The 27,313-nt window shown below is 41.7% G+C and overlaps 1 protein-coding gene across 6 annotated transcripts in view; it reads right to left on the bottom strand.

Moving 5' to 3' along the window:
• Positions 1-27,313, bottom strand: part of adamtsl3 (ADAMTS-like 3) — a 672,454-nt gene that overhangs the window by 189,296 nt on the left and 455,845 nt on the right. For all 6 annotated transcript variants that reach the window (XM_043677597.1, XM_043677600.1, XM_043677599.1 and 3 more), the window contains 3 exons: positions 19,205-19,316; positions 18,262-18,400; positions 13,699-13,749 (listed from right to left, as the gene is read on the bottom strand). In XM_043677597.1, coding sequence (XP_043533532.1) covers positions 13,699-13,749; positions 18,262-18,400; positions 19,205-19,316 — 302 coding nt within the window. The remainder of the gene's footprint in view (positions 1-13,698; positions 13,750-18,261; positions 18,401-19,204; positions 19,317-27,313) is intronic.

Genomic DNA, 27,313 nt, shown 5'->3' with positions numbered 1-27,313 from the left:
CAATGTGTTTGACCCTTAACTGCTCTCTGGGTAACTAGGCACAGGAAATAAATGCCTGCCTAGCCAGTGACGCACTCATGCTGTGAATGATTTTAAAAACTCCTCCATGTGGAGAAACATCCATGTGATCACAATTTGCCATGGGGAATAAAACTTTAATAGAACTGCATTAAGCAGTTTTATCAACGTTTCACAGGAACTCAATGTAACAGAAGAAAGATTGCTGCAGTGATGCAGGCAACACAGAGAGCAAAAGTCTTTGCTGTGGAGAAGCAAGGAAAACTATATTAAATGGCAATGCTTTTAAGTCTTCAGTTACTGTACAAAAGAAATGAAACAGAATTGATGCAGCTTCTCAAGACTGACAGAACAGGGATTTGCCAAGATGTTCCTTACAGGTGGCAATCAGATCTGGAAAAATCAGACGTGGTGGAACAACTGCTGAAAGACCCTGGAAAGTAGAATCTGGCAAGGTGGAAAGAGGAAACCTTCTTATGGAGAGCTAGGTACGACTGAAATTGGTCCTTTCAAGTTAAGTATCTGCCAGAAGTATTGCATACAGTATAAACTGTGTTACTGTCGCTAGCTAACCTGTACCTTGTTTTAATTTGACATAATCAAGCAGTTTGTTAATTGACATTTGAGTGATATTGATTTAGGTTGTTTGCCACAGTAAAAAAAACAAGGAGATTTCAGTTATCTGTATGAATAATAGAGTGGGTTGTGGTAGGGGATTTTAACTTTCCAAATATAGACTGGGACTGCCATAGTGTTAAGGGTTTAGATGAAGAGGAATTTGTTAAGTGTGGACAAGAAAATTTTCTGAGTCAGCATGTGGATATATCTACTAGAGAAGATGCAAAACTTGACCTACACTTGAGAAATAAGGCAGGGCAGGTGACTGAGGTGGGAGAGCACTTGGGGTCAGTGACCAAAATTCTATTAGGATTAAAATATTGATGGAAAAGGATCGACCCCATCTAAAAGTTGAAGTTCCAAATTGGAGGAAGGCTAATTTTGATGGTATTATGCAAAAACATTCAAAAGTTGACTGGGGACAGATGTTCGCAGGTAAAGGGTTGGCTGGAAAATGGGAAGCCTTCAAAAATAGGATAATAAGAGCATATTCCTGTTAGGGTGAAAGGCATGGCTGGTAGGTATAGGGAATGCTGGATGACTAGAGAAATTGAGGTTTTGGTTAAGAAAAAGAAAGAACCATATGTCAGGTCCAGACAACAGAGATGGAGTGAATCTTGAGAAGAATATAAAGGCGTAGGTGTAGATTTAAGAGGGAAATCAGGAGGGCAAAAAGGGGACATGAGATAGCTTTGGGAAATAAAGTTAAGGAAAATCCAAAGGGATTTTATAAACACATGAAGGACAAGAGGGTAACTAGGGAAAGAATAGAGCTCCTCAAAGATCAGCAAGATAGCCTATGTGTGAAGCCACAGGAGATGGGGGAGATACTAGATGAATATTTTGCACCAGTGTTGACTGTGGAGAAGGACATGGAAGATATAGAATGTGGGGAAAGAGATGGTGACATCTTGAAAAATGTCCATATTACAGAGGTGGTGGTGCTGGATGTCTTGAAATGCATAAAAGCAGATAAATCCCCAGGACCATATCAGGTATACCTGAAAAGTCAATGGAAAGTGAGGGAAGTGATTGCTGGGCCCTTTGCTGAGATACTTGTATCATCAATAGTTACACGAGAGGTGCCAGAAGACTGGATGCTGGCTAACGTGGTGCCACTATTTAAGAAAGGTGGTAAGGAAAAGCCAGGGAACTTATAGGCCATTGAGCCTGACATCGGTAGGGAGCAAGTTGTTGTTGGAGGGAAACCTGAGGGACAGGATGTACATATATTTGGAAAGGCAAGGACTGATTAGGGAGAGTCAGTATGATTGTGTGTGTGGGAAATCATATCTCATGAATTTGATTGAGTTTTTTGAAGACGTAACAATGAGGATTGATGAGGGCAGAGGGGAGGATGTCATCTATGTGGACTTCAGTAAGGCATTCGGCAAGATACCTCATGGGAGACTGGTTAGCAAGGTTATACCTCATAGAATACAGGGAGAACTAGCCATTTGGATACAGAACTGACTCAAACGTAGAAGACAGAGGGTGGTGGTGGACGGTTGTTTTTCAGACTGGAGCTCCTGTGACCAGTGGAGGGCCACAAAGATCGGTGCTGGGTCCTCTACTTTTCGTCATTTATATGAACAATTTGGATGCGAGCTTAAGAGGTATAGTTAGTAAGTTTGCAGATGACACCAAAATTGGAGGTGTAGTGGACAGGGAAGAAGGTTACCTCAGATTAAAACAGGATCTTGATCAGATGAGCCAATGGGCTGAGAAGTGGCCAATGGAGTTTAATTCAGGTAAATACAAGGTGCTGTATTTTGGGAAAGCAAACCTTAGCAGAACTTATATACTTAATGGTAAGGTCCTAGGGAGTGTTGCTGAACAAAGAAACCTTGGAGTGCAGGCTCATAGCTCCTTGAAAGTGGAGTCGCAGGTAGATAGGATCGTGAAGAAGGCATTAGGTTTAGGGTGAGAGGGAAAAGATATAAAAGATACCTAAGAGGCAACTTTTTCATGCAGAGGTTGGTACGTGTATGGAATGAGCTGCCAGAGGAAGTGGTGGAGGCTGGTACAATTGCAACATTTAAAAGGCATTTTGATGGGTATATGAATAGGAAGGGTTTGGAGGGAAATGGGCCACGTGCTGGCAGGTGGGACTTGATTGGGTTGGGATATCTAGTCGGCATGGACGAGTTGGACCGAAGGGTCTATTTCCATGCTATACATCTCTATGACTCTAAGTGAGCCCACACCCTTCAGGTTCCTTTCATATTATGTTGTGGAGGTTTCTTTCTTTCAAAATGTTATCTGTATTTATGTGGACCATTACGATGTCCTTGTATATCAGTCAATGAAAGTAGACAGATAAGTGCAGCAGGGTGAAAGTGAGTACTGCAGATGCTGGAGATTAGAGTCAAGTGTGTGGTGCTGGAGAAGCACAGCAGGTCAGGCAGCATCCGAGGGCAGGAAAATTGACGTTTCGGGCATAAGCCCTTCATCAGGATTCCTGCTGCTCGAATGCTGCCTGACCTGCTGTACTTTTCCAGCACCACACTCTTGACAGATAAGTGCAGCAAGCAGTTGGGAAGCGAAGTGGTACACTGACCTTCATTACAAAAGGCTTTGAGATCAGACGTTGGAATATCTTGCTGCAATTGTACAGGGCCTTGTGGAGACCATGTCTGGAGTTATTGCTGGCAGTTTTGGTCTCCCTATCTATGCTTTCCATAGAAGAAGGTTCACTAGGCTGATACCAGGGATAGTAGGACTATCCTAAGAGAAGAGATTGGCTCAACTGGGCGTGTATTCATCAGAATTTAGAAGACCGAGAGGGGATATGATTGAAACGTATGAAGCTCTAACAGGGTTGGTCAGATGTGATGCAAGGAGGATGTTTTCCCTGTTTGGAGCATCTAGAACCAGCGGCCATAGTCTCAGAATATGGCATAAACCATTTAGGATTGAGATGAAGAGAAAGGTAGTGAAACTGTGAAATTCTCAACCACAGAAGGCTGTGGAGAACAAGTCAATGAACATATTCAAGAAACAGAGATTTATTTTTACATTTTATAGGAATCAAGGGGATCGAAAGAAAGCAGGAATATGGCATAAGATAAAGGATATACCATGATCCTATTGAAGAGCGGAGGAGGCACTCGTCCACGTCCATAACAATCTCCAACACAAAAGTAAAGCACAGCAAATGCTTGACATTTGAAATATAAACAAGGTGTAAAAGGTGTCGATTAGTAGGCAGCTGTGGGGACAGAAGCAGAATTAACCTGTTCACCTGGTGATCTATTATCAGATTAGGAAGGTATTACAGAGGAACAGATTTTATAGAAACACAGAGGTAGGGAAAGTGTGATGGGAGCCAAAAACAAAGCACTGTGATACAGTGGACAGGGGTCGAGACTAAATTATGAAAGAGATGGTAATAGGACAAGGAAAATATCAAACCATGATCCCAGAGCATAGGGAATTGCAAAATCATTGCCAGCAGTTGCTGTCAGAAGAACTGACGGCTGTGGTTCTATTCAAAATTGTTGAACTAAATATTTAACTTGGAAGGCTGTGAAGTGTCTAACAATGAGATTCCAATGAGTTTCATTGGGCCATTGTAGATGGCCAAGAACTGAGAGATCAGGTCTGGAATTAAAAGGGTAGAAGTGCACTGAAGCTTGGACTTACACTTGTGGACTGAGTGGAGGTGCTCAAATCTACATTTCATCTCCCCAATACACAGAAGATGTATTGAGCAGCTAAACTGAAAGATATATTCATATAAGTTGCTGCCTCACCTGAAAGAAATATTTTGGATGCCTGGAAGGAAAGGATTTCTTGCTCAGACCGACCTGACTGGCGTGGCACAGTGGTCTCTCCTGCATCAAGGACTTTGCATTCAATTCCACCATCTGGTGACTGTCTGTGTGGACTTTGCACATTTTCTCCATGTCTCTGTGTGCTCCACTTTTCTCCCACAGTCCTAAGATGTGCAGGTTAAGTGGTTTGGCCATGCTAAATTGCCCATAGCGTTCAGGGGTGTGTAAGGCTCAGTGGATTAGCCATGGAAAATGCGGAGCTATAAGGATAGGGTGCAATGTCTGGTTAGGGTGCTCCTCAGAGGATTGATGTGAATTCGTTGGGTCAAATGGTCTCCTTTCAAACTGCAGAGATTCTAAGATTCCAACTGAACTGAGACCCAGTTGTTAGCAACTGTAATAATCAGGGAGCAGCGATCTTTAATCTTTGCAAAATAGAGGTTTGTTTCATTATTTACAAGGAGATCCCTTCCAATCACAATCAGTATAAATGCTTGAGACAGAACCATAAAACAAGGTGCAAATAACAAAATACAATTATTTCGTTACAACTGATCCCTACTCATGAAACACAGTACAAAGCCAGCAAAGATTTTTTAAAATAAACATAACTATTAATTATGAGGGTGAATATTGGTGAAAGTAGCAAGATAAATAGGTAGCAGAGTAGCTGCCTTCACTGCCATATGTTCTGAGTTTCAGCTACAGGACTGCTGCCATTTGAATGTGTCTGTCACTGTGAGGAATGTTTCTGGTTAATTTTCTGTTTGGACACTATTTGGGATGCCAAGGAACATCTGGAAATTTAACTTCACAGTCAGGGAAAACGAACATAATCATATCCTTCTGTCAGCCAATCTTGGTGATACTGATATAGTCACAGCTTATAGAACCTGTGTTCCAGATTGTCTTGTCCTGTCTACTGCAGGGTTCCTCCTGTTAAAAAATGATCTTCTTAAAGTAGAGAACTTAATTAAAGCCAAAACCTTCTTGTAAACAAAAGCGGTTATTATTTTACATCGTATTTTCCACAAAATTGTAGACTACAGTTCTGTTTTATGCTCTGGCTACGAAAACTTCCTGACCAAGATCGATTATCTGGTTGATAATTATACTGCGCTTTATAGGCCTCACTGTGCACAAATTGGTTGCTGTGCTTTTTACAATATAAACAGTGAGTACACTTCAAGTAAGTACTTCATTAGCAGTAAAGCATTTAGGAATGTCCTAAGGTCATAAACACATGCTTTTCTTTCCCTTCCTGAGCAGAATTAGAGCGTACCTTGTTTACAAATGAACAGAGACCACACAAGTAATGAAAACTATAAATATCTGAACAAACTGGAAGCAAATTCCACTCTGCAAAATAAGCAGTTTAACACCTCAATTTTAATGGCAGAGGGAAAAAAAATGTGATCCAAATAATTATGCAATCGGCATTTATAAAATCGCTCAAAGTAATTTCCTGACAATGCTCTGTATTAGGTAAGCTTGTTGCATGTTACTAATTCTTTCCTACTTTGAGTTCAGTGAATTGGGACCCATTAACTTGCAAAAATGTTTAAACAACATTGCACAATTATTTCCTTTGTAAATGGGTTCACTTGCTTAAGTACATTTACTCACACAAACTAGCAGATTGATTCCCACCATCACATATTTTATTACAATTTGGACTTATTACCTAACCAGCACCAATTAAAATACCAGATAAATACTTGTGCAATTTTTAAAAGGGAAAAATCCAAAGAATGCAATGAATGATAAAATCAAACACAAAATGAATATGAATGTTTCCATCAGTTGAGTAGACATTTTATTTCGAAGATAATGGATTATAGAAATGCAAATATTTGTTTCGAGATATTTTGGTTTGGGTTAGATTGATCTGTTTTGATTCAGCTTTGGCATTAATATCAGTGAGAATGAGATGGGAAATAGAGCAAATAATGCAAGTGAAAATAAGCAAATGGCTTCTTCTGTTGGGGGTGGATAGATAACGTTGTGGTGGAGCACACAACAGGAGCTTTCATATCAGCTAAAAACAGAAGTGCCGGAGAAATGTAGCTGGGTTAGCAGTATCAGATGACAGAGAACAAAGCTAACATTTTTAATCCAGTATGGCTTCTCATGAACCACAATTTTGAAACTCAGTTCGAAGTTCAGCCAAAGGGAGACCAAACTGAACTATACAAAATGATGAGGATTCTAGATAGACTGGACAGGAATGCCCGATTCCCATTAATTGCAAGGTCAACATATTCAAGATAAAAGTTAGAAGGCTTAAATAGGATTCCAGGAGAAATTCTTACACACTAAGACTCGTTTAGTTCTGGAACTCATTGTCTTCAAGGACAGTAGAGGCAAAACAAAACCCTAATAATATATAAAACATATATAGATGTGTACTTTACAGTTCTATAACATACAGAACTATGCGCCAAGAACAGGAATGTATTATTGATCTGGATGGATATTTGATAGACCATAGGACCACAAGACATAGGAGTGGAAGCAAGGTCATGCGGCCCATTGAGTTCACTCCGCCATTTAATCATGGCTGATGGGTGTTTCAATTCCACTTACCTGCACTCTTCCAGTATCTCTTAATTCTTTGCGAGATCAAGAATTTATCAATCTCTGCCTTGAAGACGCCCAACATCCCTGCCTCCAGTGCGCATTGTGGCAATGAATTCCACAGGCCCACCACTCTCTGGCTGAAGAAATGTCTCCTCATTTCCATTCTAAATTGACCCCCTCTAATTTTAAGGCTATGCCCACGTCTCCCTACATCACGGAAAAAACTTCCCAGCTTCCAACCTTACTAAGCCATGCATTATCTTGTACATTTCTATTAGATCTCCCCTCAACCTTCTAAACTCTAATTAATACAATCCCAAGATTCTCAGCCGATCATCATATGTTAGGCCGATCATTCCAGGGATCATCCGTGTGAATCTCCGTTGGACATGCTCCAGTGCCAGTATGTCCTTCCTACATGTGGGACCCAAACTTGGACTCAATATTCTAAATGGGGCCTAACTAGAGTTTTATAAAGTCTCAGAAGCACATCGCTGCTTTTATATTCCAACCCTCTTGAGATAAGTGACAACACTACATTTGTTTTCTTAATCACGGACTCAACCTTTAGAGAATCCTGCACTAGCATTCCCAGATCCCTTTATGCTTTGGCTTTATGAATTTTCTCACTGTTTAAAAAAAAAGTCCATGCCTGTATTCTTTTTTCCAAAGTGCAGGACCTCGCACTTGCTCAATTTGAATTTCATCAGCCATTTCCTGGACCACTCTCCGAAACTGTCTTAATCTTTCTGCATTACCAGATGCCCGGAGGAAGAACACCTCATCTTCTGCCTCGGAACACTTCAACCCCAGGGCATCAATGTGGACTTCAACAGTTTCCTCATTTCCCCTTCCCCCACCTCACCCTAGTTCCAAACTTCCAGTTCAGCACTGTCCCCATGACTTGTCCTACATGCCTATCTTCTTTTCCACCTATCCACTCCACCCTCCTCCCTGACCTATCACCTTCATCCCCTCCCCCACTCACCTATTGTACTCTATGCTACTTTCTCCCCTCCTCTAGCTTATCTCTCCACCCTTCAGGCTCTCTGTCTTTATTCCCGACGAAGGGCTTTTGCCCGAAACGTCGATTTTACTGCTCCTCGGATGCTGCCTGAACTGCTGTTCTCTTCCAGCACCACGAATCCAGAATCTGGTTTCCAGCATCTGCAGTCATTGTTTTTATCTAAATCTTTCTGCAGCCTCCCCACCTCCTCAGTACTGCCTGCCTGTCTGCCCAACTTCGTATCATCGGCAAACTTCACCAGAATGCCCCCTGTCCCTTCATCCTGATCATTAACATATAAAGTGAACAGCTGCGGCTGCAACACTGAACCCTGCGGGACCCCACTTGTCACCAGCTGCCATTCCAAAAAAAGAATCTTTTATCCCAACTCTCTGCTTTCTGTCAGACAGCCAATCCCCAATCCATGCCAGTAGCTCACCTCGAACACCATGGGCCCTCACCTTATTCAGCAGCCTCTCGTGAGGCACCTTATCAAGGGCCTTTTGGAAGTCTAGATAGATGACATCCACAGGGTTTGCTGGTCTAACCTACTTGTTATCTTTTCAAAGAATTCTAACAGGCTTGTCAGACACAACCTCCCCTTACTAAATCCATGCAGACTTTTTCTAATCTGACCCTGCACTTCCAAAAATTTAGAAATATCATCTTTAATGATGGATTCTAGAATTTTACCTACAACCGAGGTTAGGCTAATCGGCCTATAATTTTCCATCATTTGTCTTGATCCTTTCTTGAACAAGGGGGTTAAAGCAATAATTTTCCAATCATCTGGGACTTTGCCTGACTCCAGTGATTTTTGATAGATCACAGTCAGCACCTTCACTATTTCTTCAGCCACCTCTCTCAGAACTCTCAACTTGTGACTGGCATGGACACGCTGAGCTGAATGGCATCCTGCCTTGCGATAAATTTCTATTCTTCTCTGATAAATATTCCCTGGTTGAAATGGAGTCATTCATGAACGGCTCTGTTCCTGCATCTAATTATCAATTGTTTGACTGCAATATTTTAAATCAGACATCAGGCAGCTGCTGTTTTCACATTAATAAATGAAGAAATGGTTAACTAACAAATAAGCAAAGGTCATAGGGTCTATTTCAATGCTGTATGACTTTTCGCTCCAAGTCATCCATACTGACCAGATATCCTAAAATAATCTAATCCTGTTTGCAAGCATTTAGGCCATATGCTTGTCCACTACCTTATGAACAATCCTCAGTACAGACCACTGTCCTGCAGTATTGCTCACAATGCCTGCTACTATTATCCACTTTTAGGATCGGGATGTACATGAACTGGTCTGGCGTGGGTGGAAGAAAACACTTCATAGTCCACCAAGAAGACAATGTTGCTTATTAGCAACTAATCACAGGTTGTATTGATATGACAAGCATTGTAAAAGAGGACCTGGGTGGGAGCTCTTACTCCTTGGAAATGTTGAGCTGTTTTTCCACCAAATCCGTACAAGCAGGGACTGGGACAGAAATCATGCTGCTCTTGGCTTGGGCCCCAACTCTCAATCTAATCACAGTGGCCCCACCACAGTGAGAACAGTGGGTCCCCAAGAGCCCCAGGTCTCGGTTATTGACGCCTGATATAATGTCCCTGCTCCAGGCATTATGTGACACCACAGCAGGCAGCGCTTAAAGCACTCCTTGGTATTAACTCTTTCAGATATTTGTGACCTGAAACAACTATATAAGTCCAATTTTAAATATAAATAAAATTGAGGATTGTTAAATATTATTGAGTGTACGCCATCATTTGTTTTAATGTTAAATGATCTCACATTTGTGTGGGCCGAACATCAACTGATGAAAACATTAAAGTATAAAATGTTTTTACCAGCTATAACAAACAAAATACAAGACTGAAAGCCATCTGATTCCTGGGACAGCACATTAGCAATCTGCTTCATTTTTCACATACGCAAGACAGACCACAAAAAAACGTTGAATGGAAATAAACTCAAACCATTAGATTTGATCCTGGTGAATTTGTCCAATAACTGAAGCTGTGAAGACAGGGGAATGAAGAATGCTTTCAAACATCAGATAAAAAAAAAGAAACAAATGAAAAAGAAAATTGTTAGCAGCACTTGAGAGGATTTGAACCCGTTGTAACAAGCCAGTCAGCTCTTAGTAACTGGCAAAGTAGTTACAAAGCAAACTGCCACGTTAGTTCAGACCACTAATGAAATAAAGAAATACAAACAAATACAGCACTAAATTAACTCCCTTTTTTCTTTCTTCAATACTTCATGAGCTGTGGTATCACTGGCTAGTCTAGCAGTGATTGCCTATCCCTGATTTGATTTGATTTATTATTGTCACATGTACCTCGGTACAGTAAAAAAAAATTCACATGCAGTACAGGCAGATCATACCGTACAAAGTGCATTAGGGTAACAGAACAGAGTGAGGAATACAATGTTATGGCTGCAAAGAAGGTGCGCAGAAAGTGAGATCAACATTAAATCTAAAATCTGGGAGATCCGTTCAGAAGTCTGATAACAGTGGGGAAGAAGTTGTTCATTAATCTCTTTGTAGGTGTAAACAAACTTTTATATCTTCTGCGCAATGGAGAGTATGGAAGAGAATATAAGGGGGTGTGAGGAGTTGCCTTCCTGAAGCACAAAGTATAGATGGCGTCAATCCTGGGCGGCACGGTGGCACAGTGGTTAGCACTGCTGCCTCACAGCGCCTGAGACCCGGGTTCAATTCCCGCCTCAGGCGACTGACTGTGTGGAGTTTGCACGTTCTCCCCGTGTCTGCGTGGGTTTCCTCCGGGTGCTCCGGTTTCCTCCCACAGTCCAAAAGATGTGCAGGGTCAGGTGAATTGGCCATGCTAAATTGCCAGTAGTGTTAGGTAAGGGGTAAATGTAGGGGTATGGGTGGGTTTCGCTTCGGCGGGTCGGTGTGGACTTGTTGGGCCGAAGGGCCTGTTTCCATACTGTAATGTAATCTAATCTAATCTAAAAAAAAATGGCCCACCATCACCTTCACGAGGGCAATCAACCCAGTCCACTGCAGAAAGTCGCAAACACAGCCCAGTCATAGAGTAAAAGAGATGTACAGCATGGAAATAGACCGTTCGGTCCAACCCATCCATGCCGACCAGACATCCCAATCCAATCTAGTCCCACCTGCCAGCACCCGGCCCATATTCCTCCAAACCCTTCCTATTCATATACCTATCCAAAAGTCTTTTAAATGGTGCAACTGTACCAGCCTCCACCACTTCCTCTGGCAGTTCATTCCATACACGTTCCACTCCCTGTGTGAAAAGGTTGCCCCTTAGGTCTCTTTTATATCTTTCCCCTCTTACCCTAAACCTATGCCCTCTAGTTCTGGACTCCCCAACCCCAGGGAATAGACTTTGTCTATTTATCCTATCCATGCCCCTCACACTTTTGTAGATTTCTATAAGGTCACCCCTCAGCCTCCAACGCTCCAGGGAAAACAGCCCCAGCCTGTTCAGCCTCTCCTTATAGCTCAAATCCTCCAACCCTGGAAACATCCTTGTAAATCTTTTCTGAACCCTTTCAAGTTTCACAACATCTTTCCGATAGGAAGGAGACTGGAATTGCATGCAATATTCCAACAGTGGCCTAACCAATGTCTTGTACAGCTGCAACATGACCTCCCAACTCCTGTACTCAATACTCTGACCAATAAAGCAAAACCATACCAAACGCTTTCTTCACTATCCTATCTACCTGTGATTCCACATTCAAGGAGCTATAAACCTGCACTCCAAGGTCTCTTTGTTCAGCAGCACTACCTATGACCTTACCATTAAGTGTATAAGTCCTGATAAGATTTGCTGTCCCAAAATGCAGTACCTTGCATTTATCTGAATTAAACTCCATCTGCCACTTCTCGGCCCATTGGCCCATCTGATCAAGATCCTGTTGTAATCTGAGATAACCTTTTTCGCTGTCCACTACACTTCCAATTTTGGTGTCATCTGCAAACTTACTAACTGTATCTCTTATGCTCGCATCCAAATCTTTATATAAATGACAAAAAGTAGAGAACCCAACATCGAGAGTCCTGGTAGAAAGCCGAAACCATGTACAGTGCTTCACCTGAGGCCCACTGAAGATGTTACCTAGTAGGGTGATGAAATGTCTGGAAATGAACCTTCCAGCTCAGCGAGCAAACCTACATCCAGAACCTCAACCTGAGCTACAAATCTTCCCAAATCTCGCTAAGATCTGAGCACTGTCTAAGCATTCACTCAGAGAAACACCTAGTCTGTTCATAGTTCATGCAATGACAGACAAGATCTGGAAAGAACAATTTCTTCACTTGTATGGAATTGGAAATAAGTGGAGGGGAAAATCTCATGTCAATCCTAAAAGCAATTCAATACTTATGATACAAGTAAGAATACTTCCAAACTAAGAAAATGCAGAACACAAACATTGCACTTCCAAATCCACAATTTTCTGCTCAATATTTTGGCTAATGGAACAAGACTTCAATCAAATAATACTCTGAATATAAACCACAACACCTACTATACGGCCAACTGCATAGAACACTATTCAACAAACATTCCTAATTAATTGTTTGAATCATTTGGGAACTAATGTCAAGGAATTAGTGTCATTGGTGTAATAACCACAAAAATTCCAGGGCTAGAACATTTTTTGAAGCTGCTCCATCTCGGAAGATTGCCAAAGCTCCCAGTTCACATGCTCAGATGAGTTTCTGCTGCATGCACAGTAAAGGAGAGGTTCATCACCAACAGGAAATCCTACCGAATCAATCACCAATAATGTGCTTAAATGTCTGGCAAGCTTCTTGGTCTTTCAGGTGCCACACTGCTGAAGCCTTATTCCGCCCGAAGCTGCCCAGTCACTGGGTGCTGGAGAGCATTAATGGAGGCAGAGTCGGTACAACCACAAAGATATGCACCAGTGCGCTTTTTTGGTGGAGATCATGGGATAGGGCTGTAGTGAGGAGGGGTGGGTGGGGGACAAGGGCATGGGGGTTGGTATTTTTAGCCACCATCCTCTTCTCCCAATTATTCCTAAACTCAAAAGGATGCCCCCTAACCATATCACTTGTTCTTAGCTGCTAACAGTACTGATGAAGTGTCACCGTATTCAAAATGTTTACCCTGCTTTCTCCCACAGATACCACCAGACCTGCTGAGTTTCTGTTTTAGTTTCAGATCTCCAGCATTCACAGTTTTAGGTGTTATTTTATTATTTTACTTTAGTTTAATTGTCATGTGGATCTTGGCTCAAATCTCATTACAGCAGATGTGGTGAAGTGAAATAATAGTCTAATGATGACCAAGAAACCACTGCTGATTGTTGTATAACCCCAATCTGACATTTGTTTTTCCTGCTTTGTCCTACATGTGACTCAAGACCCACTCCAATGTGGTTGACTTTTAACTACCCCCTGAGCAATTGGAGAGGGAGAATAAATGCTGGCTCAGGGGGTAGTTAACAATTCTTTTTAAAAAAACTGCATTGCATCAATAAATGTGTCAAAAGGTTTAGAAACAAACACATATCTTTGTAATACTTTCTGTTAATAATAATGTAAAATATCAACTGATTTGTTTTGAGTCTGAAAATTAATAAGTTCTTTAAATTTCTTGTTAACAATTGACTTTAGAGTGTTTGGTAGATTGCAATTTGATAGGAGTTGTACATACCGAGGAAGTGGCTGAAAATGATCATAAATTGCAAGTTGCTTGAAGCCATCACTGTAGGAGAGACAACATTAGTTTAGCTAAAAGAAATAGTGATCCCAATATTATTACATAAAGAAGTTGCAAAAATAAAATTCCCTAAGTCAAAAAAAGACTGAGCACATACTGTTTATGGTACCCGTAACAGTCACTGTACCTGGTAGGGTAAAAGCACACTGCAACTAAGGAAATTATATCATAAAATAAAACAAGCCAAACTGACACACAGAGACAATACTTGCAGCATTTAGGACATCATGTACTGCGACATTATCCAATGCATTGTGATGCACATTGTATTATATCTTACATAATTATCAATTCGTTGGATAAATCTATTGTTAAAAATCACACAACACCAGGTTATAGTCTAACAGGTTCATTTGGAAGCACTAGCTTTCAGAGCGCTGCTCCTTCATCAGGTGGTTGTGGAGTATATCCTGATGAACCATCTGATGAAGGAGCAGCGCTCTGAAAGCTAGTGCTTCCAATTAAACCTGTTGGACTATTACCTGGCATCGTGCCATTTTTAACTTTGTACACCCCATTCCAAGACTGGCATCTCCAAATCATAATTATATTACGTAAGGTCATTTTGATCTTACTTAATCCATCCTGAAAAACTTGGCAGTCACCCCGATTAAACTATACAATTGTTTCATAATTTCAGGATTTTCACTTGCATCACGCTGTCTGTGACCTGAGTCCAACTACTGGTCCTATTTCTGTGAAGAAGGTACTTATCTGGTTTTACCTCATTATAGACAAGGGCGAAAGATGAACTGAATTATTTTATTTTTCTCTGCATCTCTCTTTAAGCAGATGGTTTCAAAAAAAATTCTTATTTCTTTTCCCTTTTGAAATGGGCTGTCTATTGCCCTCAAACTCTGAGGTTGTGAAATGCACGATAAAAATAATCCACAGAAGACATTTTAGGACTAAAATCAAAGTACAGCTCAATCATTTATTCAATTCTGGAGGATTGTTGCTGCAATACATATACAGAAGCAGACAAAGATATCTAAAGGAGGAAAGATAGTATAATTCAGAATTATTTCAAAATAAAGCTATGGACATTAATTCATGTGATTTTTGACCAACTCCTGAAAGTCAATGTTCAGTGGATATTCTTTTCCATTGTAACGCACCAGTAGATAGGTGCAGTTGACTGAAGGTAGAAATTCTTTTTGTCATGGTCGAAGGCATAGCAATGTCAAGTTAGTCCACTTTTTCACCAAATACAAAATTTCTTTCAAAAACCAAGTTTCATAGTGGTTCAGACTTCAGGCTTAGCTCACCCTGGAATGTAGCTGTGATGCTGGTGGGCCCTAAAATCTTAACAGACTCACATTAACAGTTATTAAATCATTGCCAGAGTAAAGCAAGAGTTCAGAAAATGTTCGATTAAACATTTCCTTTCAGATACCTACTGTTGCATTTATGACTTGGGGCTCCTGGATGAATAATTTCAAATTAACAGAGACAGTTGATTGAATTTATTTAACGTCATGTGTATTTTGTTCGAAAATACAGAGAAAGGTGTTGTTTAATGTTGCCATTCTTTGGTGCCATCTTAAAACAGAAAAATAAACCAAAACATCGAATATAAAGACAGAAGAATAAAGAAATAAAGAGGAAGTGCTCAGCTTTACAGTCCCTCTTGTTAAGTGCTCTGCAATGGGCCATGGGCCTGGTGGCTAGGATCCCTTCACCGTTGGAATGAAAGTCACCCACTCTCCAGTACTGTCTGGCCACCACTGAAGCCCTCGCTACTATGAGTATTTGCTGAACCTCACTAATGCAGATGCTGCCAATGCTGTTAGGTACTGCACCAGCCCAAACTCAACTCCTCCACCATCATGAGTCTGCTTCGGGTCCACTTCACTGATAGGGTCACTGCCGATACTCTCAGGTCTTGCACTGGAGCCCAAACTCTAATGGACACAGACACCGCAGAAAACCAAAATTCACCTTCGCGTGGCAACTAGACCACCTTATCAATGCAGAAGCTGCCGGGAACACAAACTCATCTCCAATGCTACCACCACAGGTCAGCACTGGGCCCATTCATGTCCACGCTGGGCTCACTTGCCACTCATGCCATTACCGTGACCAAGCTCGTCAACAGGAGGTAAGTAAAATAAAAAGTGTAAAAAAAGAGAAATACAAAGAAAGGAAAAGTGGGAGGCGGCTGGAGCCCTACTCTACCGTCATCCTATCACAATTGTTTCTATGTAACAATTGCTTTCAACCTCTGGTTAGGACCATTGTTCATTCCAGCAAAATTATGTGCAAGCCCTTTGTGCCACTGAGGCATAATGATTTTCATTAGCTCCTTTTTCTTCTGAAGTGGCTGGGGAAGGCATCTCGCCTGCTGGTCTTTTTGTGTTTGTGGACAGCCAGGTCAACATCATGATAGAATGTGATATGCCAGGTGGCTGATGTCCACGTTCTGTCCTGATAACTGCTGACTAGAATCCTTCCAGAAACTTTAGTCAATTTGTATCACATGATTAGCATCCGCCGGTTTTAGTCCAGCAATGTTCATTCTAGAATCTAAACAAGGAAGAATAGCTTTTGAAACAATTTATGTTGGCTCTTCATATCTTCTGGACAGGATAACCTTTTTGATATCTTTAAAACTATTCTGTGCCTCATAACATCTACTCACTGGAAATAAATTTTGTCCCAGTATCTTTAATTTGTGCTATAACTCTCTGCTAGCAGTGCTATCTAATGATGCAAAGCCAGGGAAATGCTCAACAGCACTTTTCTGCTTTGAGAATAGTGATACTCACTGCAATTATAATAAATTGGATAACAGCCCTTGCAGTTTGAAAAATGTGTTGCTGGAAAAGCGCAGCAGGTCAGGCAGCATCCAAGGAGCCGGAGAATTGACGTTTCGGGCATAAGCCTGAAGGGCTTATGCCCGAAACGTCGATTCTCCGGCTCCTTGGATGCTGCCTGACCTGCTGCGCTTTTCCAGCAACACATTTTTCAGCTCTGATCTCCAGCATCTGCAGTCCTCACTTTCTCCTAGCCCTTGCAGTTTGCACAGTTATGAGTAGAAATTAGGAAGCTGCTATCTAAATTACACAGCTTTACTCTATGCTGCACTATAAAATTACCCCTTCGATAGATTTGGCACTGAAATAGATACAGGGCATGAAATTGCTCTGTGTACCGATAGTTGTGCACTTGATACAGCAGAAAATGTTACAGCTGGCACATTTTGCTGCAGACAGTGTGTACTTGCATTTAATGCCACCTGCCATGTTGAAATTTGAATCCGTGTCACCAGAATACTAGGCAGGGATTCTGGATGACTAGTCTAAAGACATTATCACTATGCCACCAGTGCTTCGGTGCAGTGATAGTGTCCCTATGTTTGGGCCAGAAGGTCCAGGGTGCAATCCCACATGGCATGGAGGTCTGTCTTTAAATGTCCAACCATTTGGAATAACTTAAAAGATAGACTAAAACCACAGTTATTAGGTGTGGAGGCATTTGTTCATGATTTGTAACTCTGCAAATAAATACCTATAAAATGTTATTGGCTCCAATTCTACCTTCGACCATGCGACTTTCTTGAATATAACAGCAGCATCCAAGGACTATTCTATCGCGCCTTAGCAGAGGTGGAGAGAGTTAATCTTCCTACGTTGTCTGACACAGCAACAGGGATTAATACTCCTGCCTGGTCAACCGGCCTTCTCCACATCCTTCTCATCAGCATATGCATAGATATTCATGACCTGTTCAAATATTACAGACCCTCATAAACAAGGCAGAGAATTTTAAATGCTTTCCTACTGTTATCTTGGAGCTATGATTTTGTCTGAGTGGTATCTGTCTTTTTGTTGTGATATTTGTGGCGTTATTCAAGAAGGTGGAAAGAGGTAACCTGTGGCCACAGCGGAAAAGGAACTCCTCGTTTGGTATCTTGGTCTCTGCCAATTTTAAGATTGGCTCTGCTTAAGATGGGGATCGATGCCAGTGCAGCATCTATTTGCATTTACATGATTCAGCCTCTTACACTCATGGTGGACTCATGTAGTGTTCTATTTTGTGGTGAGACAGTTTTAAAGGAATCTGATTTATTAGTTTATAAACTAGGCGCCAGTCTCCTGGACTCTGAACTAAAATGGTACCATTATAAAAGCCAGCTTACATCTGTAGAATTTTGATTTATTTTACATCTTGTGTTCCTGTACTTTATCTTGGAGTTCTAAATGTACTTACTCAGCATCTCTCCTACTTGTGTCATAGCCTCCATTCTAACCTCTTGCATTTTAAACTGTCGCTAGCAATTAGTGAAATAATTTCATTCCTGGCAGGCTATAAAAGTCAGTACAGAGCAGAAATCATGAGGATCCAACACTGACAACGAGCTTTACTAGCTGTAAGCCGGGGTGCAAAAATCAACTCTATACAGAGCCACAGCTCTGACTTCAAGCTGCTTACAATGAGCAAATCTCTGCACAGTCAATAAATTCTCACTCTTCCTGTCCTTAGACGTAAACCCACCTGGATGGACAATCATCCATATTGCACTCCTGTAGTTTGGGCTTGGGCTTTTTATTTTCCGGATAGTAATTGCAGGAATGCTCAGGAACAACACGACCTGAACGTATGTCCACACACTCTGCAGAGCTAAGCTGATAGCCTAAAAAGAGATAGATTTAAAAACAATATGGTAAACAACACACACAGATGGCTGCTAACTGTTAACCGTGGTTTATGATAGATTTCAAAAAGGGTGGGCCATTTATATTTTTTAAGGGAGCCCTCCACCGCATTCCTAGTTTGGCACAGATGGCTCAAGCAACTGAGGGCAAAAACAGTCCCAGATTCTTCAGAAAACTTCTAGATTCGGTCAACTGGTTGCACTGAGTTACCAAAATCAGCAAATAGCTGGTTACCAAACATCACATCAGCATACCTTAGTTAGGACAGGGCGATTAAGGTAGTCTCTCCATTTCTGATCTTTACCCCTGCTGCTGCGAGTGTGAGAGAACCTATGTCCGATGTGGACTGGACCATGCTTGGCTACAGCTGAGGTAGTTTTGACTTAACTTGCTGGAGTAAAATCTATTGTCACACCCAAGCCTAAAAATTTCCCAAATGACTGGTTTGGTTCAAATTGCCACCTAATGTGCTGTCCCCTGGTCTCCATGGTCAATATGGCAGCTACAATTTACTTTCAATAAAGGGCTGTTTTTGCAATGACTAGGAGCCAAGGGCCAAAGGATCAACTTTCACAAGAGGAAAGGCAAGAGGGATAACAACAAGGGCAACTAGGGACGGGCAATAAATGCTGGCCAGCCAGTGAAACGCAAATGCCATGAGTGATTAAATTTTAAAAAATGTTTTAGGCACAAATTCACTTGTTTTGGGCAATAAAGTCTTCAGGGTAGATTAAATTTAAAAATATATTAAAACACACAAAATGTCTAAAATGATCTGTTACCTCCACCACAAGTTGCAGTGCATGGATAGAAATCAGTCTCTCTCCATTGGTGGCTGATTGGTTGATAGAACATGAACTGGACTATACTGTCCCTCGAAGAAACATATCTGGTCTATAATAAAATTAAAGAAAGGAGGAAATGTTGATTAACTACATTCACTCATTCAAAGCATGTCAGATAACTCACCAAGTTCTTTAGACGGCAGAGGATACTTTAAAGTGATCCATCGCAGTCAGCGGTTTTGAATTCTGCAATGGGAAAGTCAGTACGTAGTGGTAGTCGCATGGTAGAGGGTAGAATTGGAGCCAATAACATTTTATAGGTATTTATTTGCAGAGTTACAAATCATGAACAAATGCCTCCACACCTAACAACTGTGGTTTTAGTCTATCTTTTAAGTTCTTCCAAATGGTTGGTGCTCCACTAGGTTTACACTGCTTTTTTTTTTAAAAGCACACAGATTTTCCACATTATGAGGGGCATAGGTAAAATAGATAGGAGAAAGCTTTCCGTTTCATAGAGCAATCAATAACCAGGAGCATGGATTTAAGGAAAAGGCACGAGGCTTAGAGGGACAAATGGAAGAATTCTGGAGTTCACAGCCTGAAAGGATGGCAGAGGTGGGAACTATTTAGATGGTCACGGTAGACTACAATGTTATGCTGAAAACTGGGGAATAGGACCAGTGTAGATAGTTTGTTGACTGGCATAGGCAGAATGGGCTGAAGGACCTCATTCTGTGTTGTCAAACTCTATGACCCTAAAAATAAGCCATCGAAGTGCAAAAGATTTCACACACAAAAAATGGCCAAGTTTTCTCAATTTTTTGCTAGTTTAGAAATCATACTGACAAATGGCTCCATCCACAAAACAAATAGCGTCTCTCGATTGAATGAATTTGGAGTGGAAGGTTCTACTATTCAGAAATCCTTCAAATTCATTCAAAATTAAGTTTTGTGTTATAGGTGCAGGAAAACCAACATCAATGTTTTGCTGTTCCAATTTTTTTTCAATTGAGTGATGAATTGATTAGAATGCACCAACATAATACATAGTTGCTTTTAAATCACCATACAGAACCAATTTAATTACAAGTGTAGGACAAAAAAAAGACTGGTTAAAAATAGTTATATTTTGTGATAAACGGATTCTCAGTTAAACTAGCAAGACTGCATCAGGTTACATCTTTAAGTCAATTTCTTTTAAAAATTGGCTGCTCAATTGTGTTTGCCTATGGCAAGTTTTGGTTTTTAGCAATCTCCAGCTGAATTTGAGATGAGAGTTGAACCAAAACAAATCTCTCTGTAAAATAGTGCAAATTTGAGCACACTGCACTCCTGCAATTGCTGATTACAACCAAATTAGAAATTAAAACCTTGGCAACTAATTCAGTAATCATTCTGTAAATGTTTCCGTCAATACAGAGATCTGCAATTCAGCTCTGGTCAACAGACATCAACCTTAAATGTTAATGTTCTCTCCATAGATGCTGCATAACCTACTGAGTATTTCTAGTATTTTCTCTGGGTTTTTTTAATGTACACTTAATGATCCTTCATGTATATTTTCTGCGAGGGAATGGTTTAAGGAACAAGTTGCTGGAATGAGAAACTCAGCTCCTCAAAAATCATTCACCATCTACAAGACACAGGTCAGGGATATGGTGAAAAGCTCTCCATTTGTCTTGGAGGGGTGCAGCCCTCACAGTATTCCAACCCTATCATCATGCAGGAGAAAGCATCCTACTGTACTGGTACCCCATTCAACATCTCAAACATTTATTCCTTCCTCCACCACCACCACTGAACAGTGGCAGCAGTGTACCACCCATGGCATCAACTTACCAAGGTTCCTTAGAACTCAGCTTCCAAACCACCTGAACAATCACCGAGAAGGATGAAGTCTATATTAGATTAGATATTAGATTCCCTACACTGTGAAAACAGGCCCTTCAGCCCAACCAGTCCACACTGACCCTTCGAAGAGCAACCCACCCAGACCCATTTCCCTCTGACTAATGCACCTAACACTATGGGCAATTTAGCATGGCCAATTCACCTGACCTGCACATTTTTGGTCTGTGGGAGGAAACTGGAGCACCCAAAGGAGAATGTGCAAACTCCACACAGTCACCCGAGGCTGGAATTTAACCTGGGACCCTGGTGCGGTGAGGCAGCAGTGCCAACCACTGAGCCACCTTGTCTGCAGATCTATGGGAGCATCACTACCTGCACATTTCCCTTCAAGTCACACACTACTCAGAACTGGAAGTATAACACCATTCCTTCACTGTGGTTGGGGCAGCTTTCTGGAATTCCCACCCTAACAACAACATGGATGTCTATACACCCCAAGGAATGCAGCGGTTCAAGAAGGTACAGTGGCTCAGTGGTTAGCACGATTGCCTCATAGCACCAGGGTTCAATTCCACCCTAAGGTGACTGTTTGTTTTGAGTTTGCACATTCTCCCCATGTCTGCATGGGTTTTTTCCAGGTGCTCTGGTTTCCTCCCACAGTCCAAAGATGTGCAGTTTGCGTGGATTGGCCATGCTAACTTGCCCATAGTGTTCAGAGATGTGCAGGCTGGAAGGATTAGCCACGGGAGACACAGGTTACAGGGATAGGGTAGAGCGAGTGGGTCTTGGTGGGTTGCTTCCACACTGTGGGAATTCAATGATTCTATGAAGGCAGTGCTCCACCACCTTCTCAAGTAAAACGAAGATGGGCAATAAATGCTGGCTTAATCAACAACACCCATATCCCATAGAGAAAAAAATCACCCGGCTTTACTTAGTGAACATATTGCCAAATATCGTAAATGGGAAATTCTGAAAATGATGCCTTTTAACATTATATGCAATATTGTTTTTTTCCTGTGAGGCCAGGGATATTTAAGAAAGTTTGCTTTGCATCAACCAAAGGGATGGAGGCAAAGTCCTTTAAGATTCAGGAAAGGGTTGGCAGCTTTAGGTCTCTGACTCAAATGAAGCCAAGTACAATTAAGGATCGGAGATCTTTTAAGAGGGAAATAGTGTCAACTAATGGACCCTCTCCTCATAAAAGCAACATCATCTATTGTTCTGCTGCCACCCCTCTTCTCGGTACCTGTGATCAGAGCACACACGTCTAAAGGCATGTCAGGCTTCTGCCCCTACTGCCATTTTTTTTAGTGGGTTGGATGCCCCTCTGGGGTAAGAAATAGAGACCACATCTAGAAAATCAGACTGCCAAATTTTTCCTCCATTAACCTGTCTTTCTTCAGACAGGGATAATGCAGAAAATTCCAACCCAATGAATCATCAGCTTTCCTGCTTAGTTCAACCATATACCATTGTCTTTTATATTCTCATGTTTCCCATCGCTTTGATGTCAGAACCGAAAAGCTGCAGTTGGTCTGAAGTATTAAGCAGCAGTATTAACTAGCAACCAGAATCAGAGGGGATTCTGGGAGATTTGCAAGCTTCCAGTATCTTCGCCATTACTTTTACCACTGTTCTCTGGCATGAAAACTGAAGGACATGAAGGCCACAGTCCGCAGGCAAGGCTTTCCGTCCAGGTTTTGGGAGCCTGACAACAGGGTCAAATGGGGGACTTGCCATGGACTATGAATGATGAGCTGAGAGACTGCTTAAATTGGCCAGTTAATAGTGGAATGCACAGGTTCACTCACCTGTAGGTGGGCCTGTAGAACAGCAGCAGTCATTTGAGTTTTCAGGTAAGGAAAAGGTGCAGGTGACTCATGTTACCAAACTTTTTCCAACGTTGATAAAGAAAAGCCCCCTCAGTAGCCAGGCAACCGAAGTGGAGGAATAAATCACTCACAGAACAGCCTGCAGCTGAGGTCAGGGCAGGTGGGAAAGTTCTCCAAGCTTGCATGATGTCCTGGTCTGCAGTTGGACAGTACGGTGCTTTCAGGCTGTCCCCGCAGCCCCTCCAGGGTCTTAGAGACTGCCTGGAAAATCCCAGCAGACCCCTGGCATTAACATTTTAAATGAGCCTACACAAGCATTATTGCAACCCCCTCCTCAAAATTGGCCACCCATGTCCTCGTGACCTACTCAGCACAACAAAAATGGATTGGGAGTCAGACAGAGCTATAGGTAAGTCAGCAGCACTAATCACATGGGTGGGACAGTGGTTGGCACTGCTGCCTCACACAGCAGAATTGAACCCTGGGTTCAATTCTAGCCTCGCATGACTGTGTGTGGAGTTTGCATATTCTCCCCTTGTCTGCATGGGTTTCCTCTGAATGCTCTGATTTCCTCCCATAATCCAAAGATGTACAGGTTAGATGGATTGGCCATGCTAAATTGCCCATAGTGTCCAGGGATGTGTAGGCGTGTTACCCACGTGAAATGCGGGGTTACAGGAAAAGGGTAGCTTGTGGGTCTGGTTGGGATGCTGTTCAGAGGGTCGGTATTGACTTGGTCGGCCAAATAACTGTTAACACACTGTAGAGATTCTATGATTCTCTTTTTATGGAGCAAAAGTCTGACAATTGCTGGATATCTGAAATAAAAACAGAAAATGGTGGGACTACTCAGTAGGTCAAGTTTCATCCAAAACAATGATACTGCTTCTCTCAGCAGACATTGCCTGGTCCGCTGAGTGTCTCTAGTATTTTCTGCCTTGATATATTTCACACATTTTGGGATCTACAGTTTCAGACAGCAGAGCCAATCAATTTTTTGCATGTCGTGTTGCAGGTAGCAGGTGATAAGGAGGAAGAGAAAAAAAGGGTGTGAAGAGTGCTAATGGCAACAGATATTGACATTTTGCAGCAAAAGGTATGGCAACCCATTGTGGTTAGAGGCCGAAGCATTGCATTTGCTGGAGGATCATGTTCAGCAAGGATGCAGCTACAGAACCATGTCATTCACACTGAGCAGACCTGCAGCCAACTTTAGTTACAGCTGCCAATAGCTATTGACCATGTGACTGTGACCCTGAATTTTCATGCCCCTAGCTCCTTCCAAGTTAGAGCATGGAACATCAGTAAGGTTAGCCAGTTTGCTGTCCAAAATATATGGAAAAGTTGACAAATGTATTCCCAATGAACAGCAACAGAATCATAACAAGGCTGCCTAATTTCATGTGACTGTTTGATTTCCAAAATATACAGAGAGTGATTGATGTTTCTTCTACAAATGTCAGTGCCTTTAAAGCATGACACAATGGCCCACATGAACACAGCGTGGATGTGCTCAAATCCATGACTAAATCACTATGGCTAGTGTTTTACATTCCTCTCGGGTATGGGCTCGGAAACATTTTGGGAAGGTGGACGAGTTCGCAGTGTAAAATCAGTTGGGTTGGCGATAAAACCTGCTGGCTTCTCTATGGGCTTGGCGAGTGTGCTACATGTGCAGTAGCCCTGTGACTCATGGAGGATTGCCCCCAAGTCACAAAGACTATGGAAAGATGCACTTCCACCCTCATGAATGGATGCACCCACCCCCTGTATTATGGGGGAGATGTGGTTTAATGGTCAGGTTAAGGTTAACATTCAGTTTCAGTTAGCAGTTAGGAAGGCAAACACATTCTGTTTCAAGAGGGCTAGAATACAAGAGCAGAGATGTACTTCTGAGACTAGCTAAGGCTCTAGTCAGACCACATTTGCAATACGCTGAGCAGCTTTGGCACCCATATCTATGGAAGGATGGGCTTGCCTTGGACAGCATCAAGAGGAGATTCACAAGAATGATTCCAGGAATAAAGAGCTTGCCAATATGAAGAGTGCTTGAGAACTCTGGGTCTCCATTCGATGAAGTATAAAAGAATGTGGGGGGGGGGATCTCATTGGAACTTACTGAGAGTCCTGGAGTGGACGTGGAGATGATGTTTCTACTTGTAGTAGAAACTAGCACTTGAGGGCAAAACCTCAGAGTGAAAGGACAACCCTTTAAAACTAAGATGAAGAGGAATTTCTTCAGCCAGAGGGTGGTGTGCCCATAGAACTCAGCCTCCACAGCCCTCTGTGGCAATAATTCTTTCAGTGTCTTTATAGCAGAGATAGATAGGTCTTTGTTTAGGAAGGAGAATCAAAGGATTAGAGGGAGAAGGTAGTAGAATGGGGTTGAGAAACATATCAGTCATTATCGAATGGCAGAGCAGACTCAATGAGCCAAATTGCCCAATTCTGCTCCTTTTCTTATGGTCTTGTACGTGGACAATACTCAGGAAATAGCAGTTATTTCCGAATGATGACCTTATGAGCAACCTCAAGTTTTAAATGTAGATTTGGGTCAGCAACAAGTTACAATCTAACATTAATGACTTAGCCAAAGGGACCAACTATATTGTAGCCAAATTTGCTGGTGATACGAAGATAGATAGAAAAACAAGTTGTGAGGATACAAAAAAGCTGCAAAGGAATATAAATAGGTGAAACGAATTGGCAAAACGTTAGAAGATGAAACATAATGCGAGAAACAAGAGTGTCCATTTTATTAAGAAGAACAGAAAAACAGTTTTATTTGGGTAGCGAGATGACAGAATGCTGTGGTACAGAGGGATCTTTGTATCTTCATATGTGAATCACAAAAAGTTAGCATATAGGTACAGCAAGAAAGTAGAAATGCAAATGAACAATACCATTTATTGGAAATGTGGTGAAGTATATAAGTAAGGATGTCTTAGTAAGGTGCTGATACTAAACCTAAACTACTCTGTGCAATTTTGGTCTCTTTATTTAATAGGGACGTACCTGCATTGGAGGTAGTTCAGAGCAGGTTCATTTGACAGATTCTTGGGATGAAGGTTTGTCTGATAACTAACAGTTAATCAGGTTCAACATTAACTAGAGTTTAGATGAATGAGGTGATCTGATTGAAACAAATAAAATTCCGAGGGAGTTTTAACAATGCCGAGCAAATGTCTTCCCTTGAAATGTAATCCAGAATAGGTGACATAGTTTGAGAATAAAGGATCTCTCTCTCAGTTAAGATGAAAATGATGATGATGCATTTCTTCCTTAGAGGACAATATATTTTATTTGTTCATGGGATGTAGGTGTCACTTGCTGGGCCAGCATTTATTACCTAGTCTTAATTGCCCTTAAATGGAATGCCTTGCTCAGCCATTTCAGAGGGTAATTAAGACTCAACCAGAAACTGTGGTTCTCAAGTTACATTTGGGCCAGACCGAGGAAGAATCATTAACATCCTTCACTAAAGGATATTAATGCTACAGACAGAGTCATAGAGATGTACAGCATGGTAACAGACCATTCGGTCCAACTCATCCATGCCAACTAGCCTAATATAGTCCCATTTTCAGCACTTCTCTCATATCCCTCTAAACCCTTCCTAGTCATATACCCATCCAGATGCCTTTTAAATGCTGTAATCATACCAGCCTCCACCATTTCCTCTGGCAACTCATTCCATACACGCACCACCCTCTGTGTGAAAATGTTGTCCTTAGGTCCCCTTTATATCTTTCCCCTTCCATGCTTTTATAAAAATAATGATATGGTTCCCATTAGGCTAGATTTTAGAATTCAGATTTTAAATGAATTCAGTTTACTATCTGACATGGTGGGAATTGAATTCATGTCCACAGAACATTAGACAAGATGTATGGATGACTGCTACTGTCTCACTAATTAATTGCAGCAACTCTCTTGCCCAGAGGGCATCAAAGCCTGGGCTGTTGAATATTTTCACTACAGTGAGATCATTGCAGGATAACCGAGTGCAGGGTTATGAGGGCAAGCAGAAAAGTGGAGTTGAGGGCTTCATCACATCAATTTTGAGCTTGCTGATGTGTGGATCAGGCTCAAGGTGCCAAAAACTCCTATTTTTTTATGTTTTTGCATTAAATAATACCATAACTCATAAGTTGAAAAGAGTGGCACTAGAAAAGCATAGCAGGTCAGGCAGCATCTGAAGGTGTGGGTGCAAGACTTGCGCCCACACCTCCCTCCAAGGCCCCAAAGGAAACTTCCATATCCGCCACAGATTCACCTGTACCTCCACACATATCATCTATTGCATCCTCTGTACCCGATGTGGCCTCCTCTATATTGGGGAGACAGGCCGCCTACTTGCGGAGCGTTTCAGAGAACACCTCTGGGACACCCGGACCAACCAACCCAACCACCATGT

Source organism: Chiloscyllium plagiosum, chromosome 36, assembly GCF_004010195.1.
Source record: "Chiloscyllium plagiosum isolate BGI_BamShark_2017 chromosome 36, ASM401019v2, whole genome shotgun sequence".
Taxonomy (NCBI): Eukaryota; Metazoa; Chordata; class Chondrichthyes; order Orectolobiformes; family Hemiscylliidae; genus Chiloscyllium; species Chiloscyllium plagiosum.
This window is presented reverse-complemented; position numbering and strand designations above follow the sequence as displayed.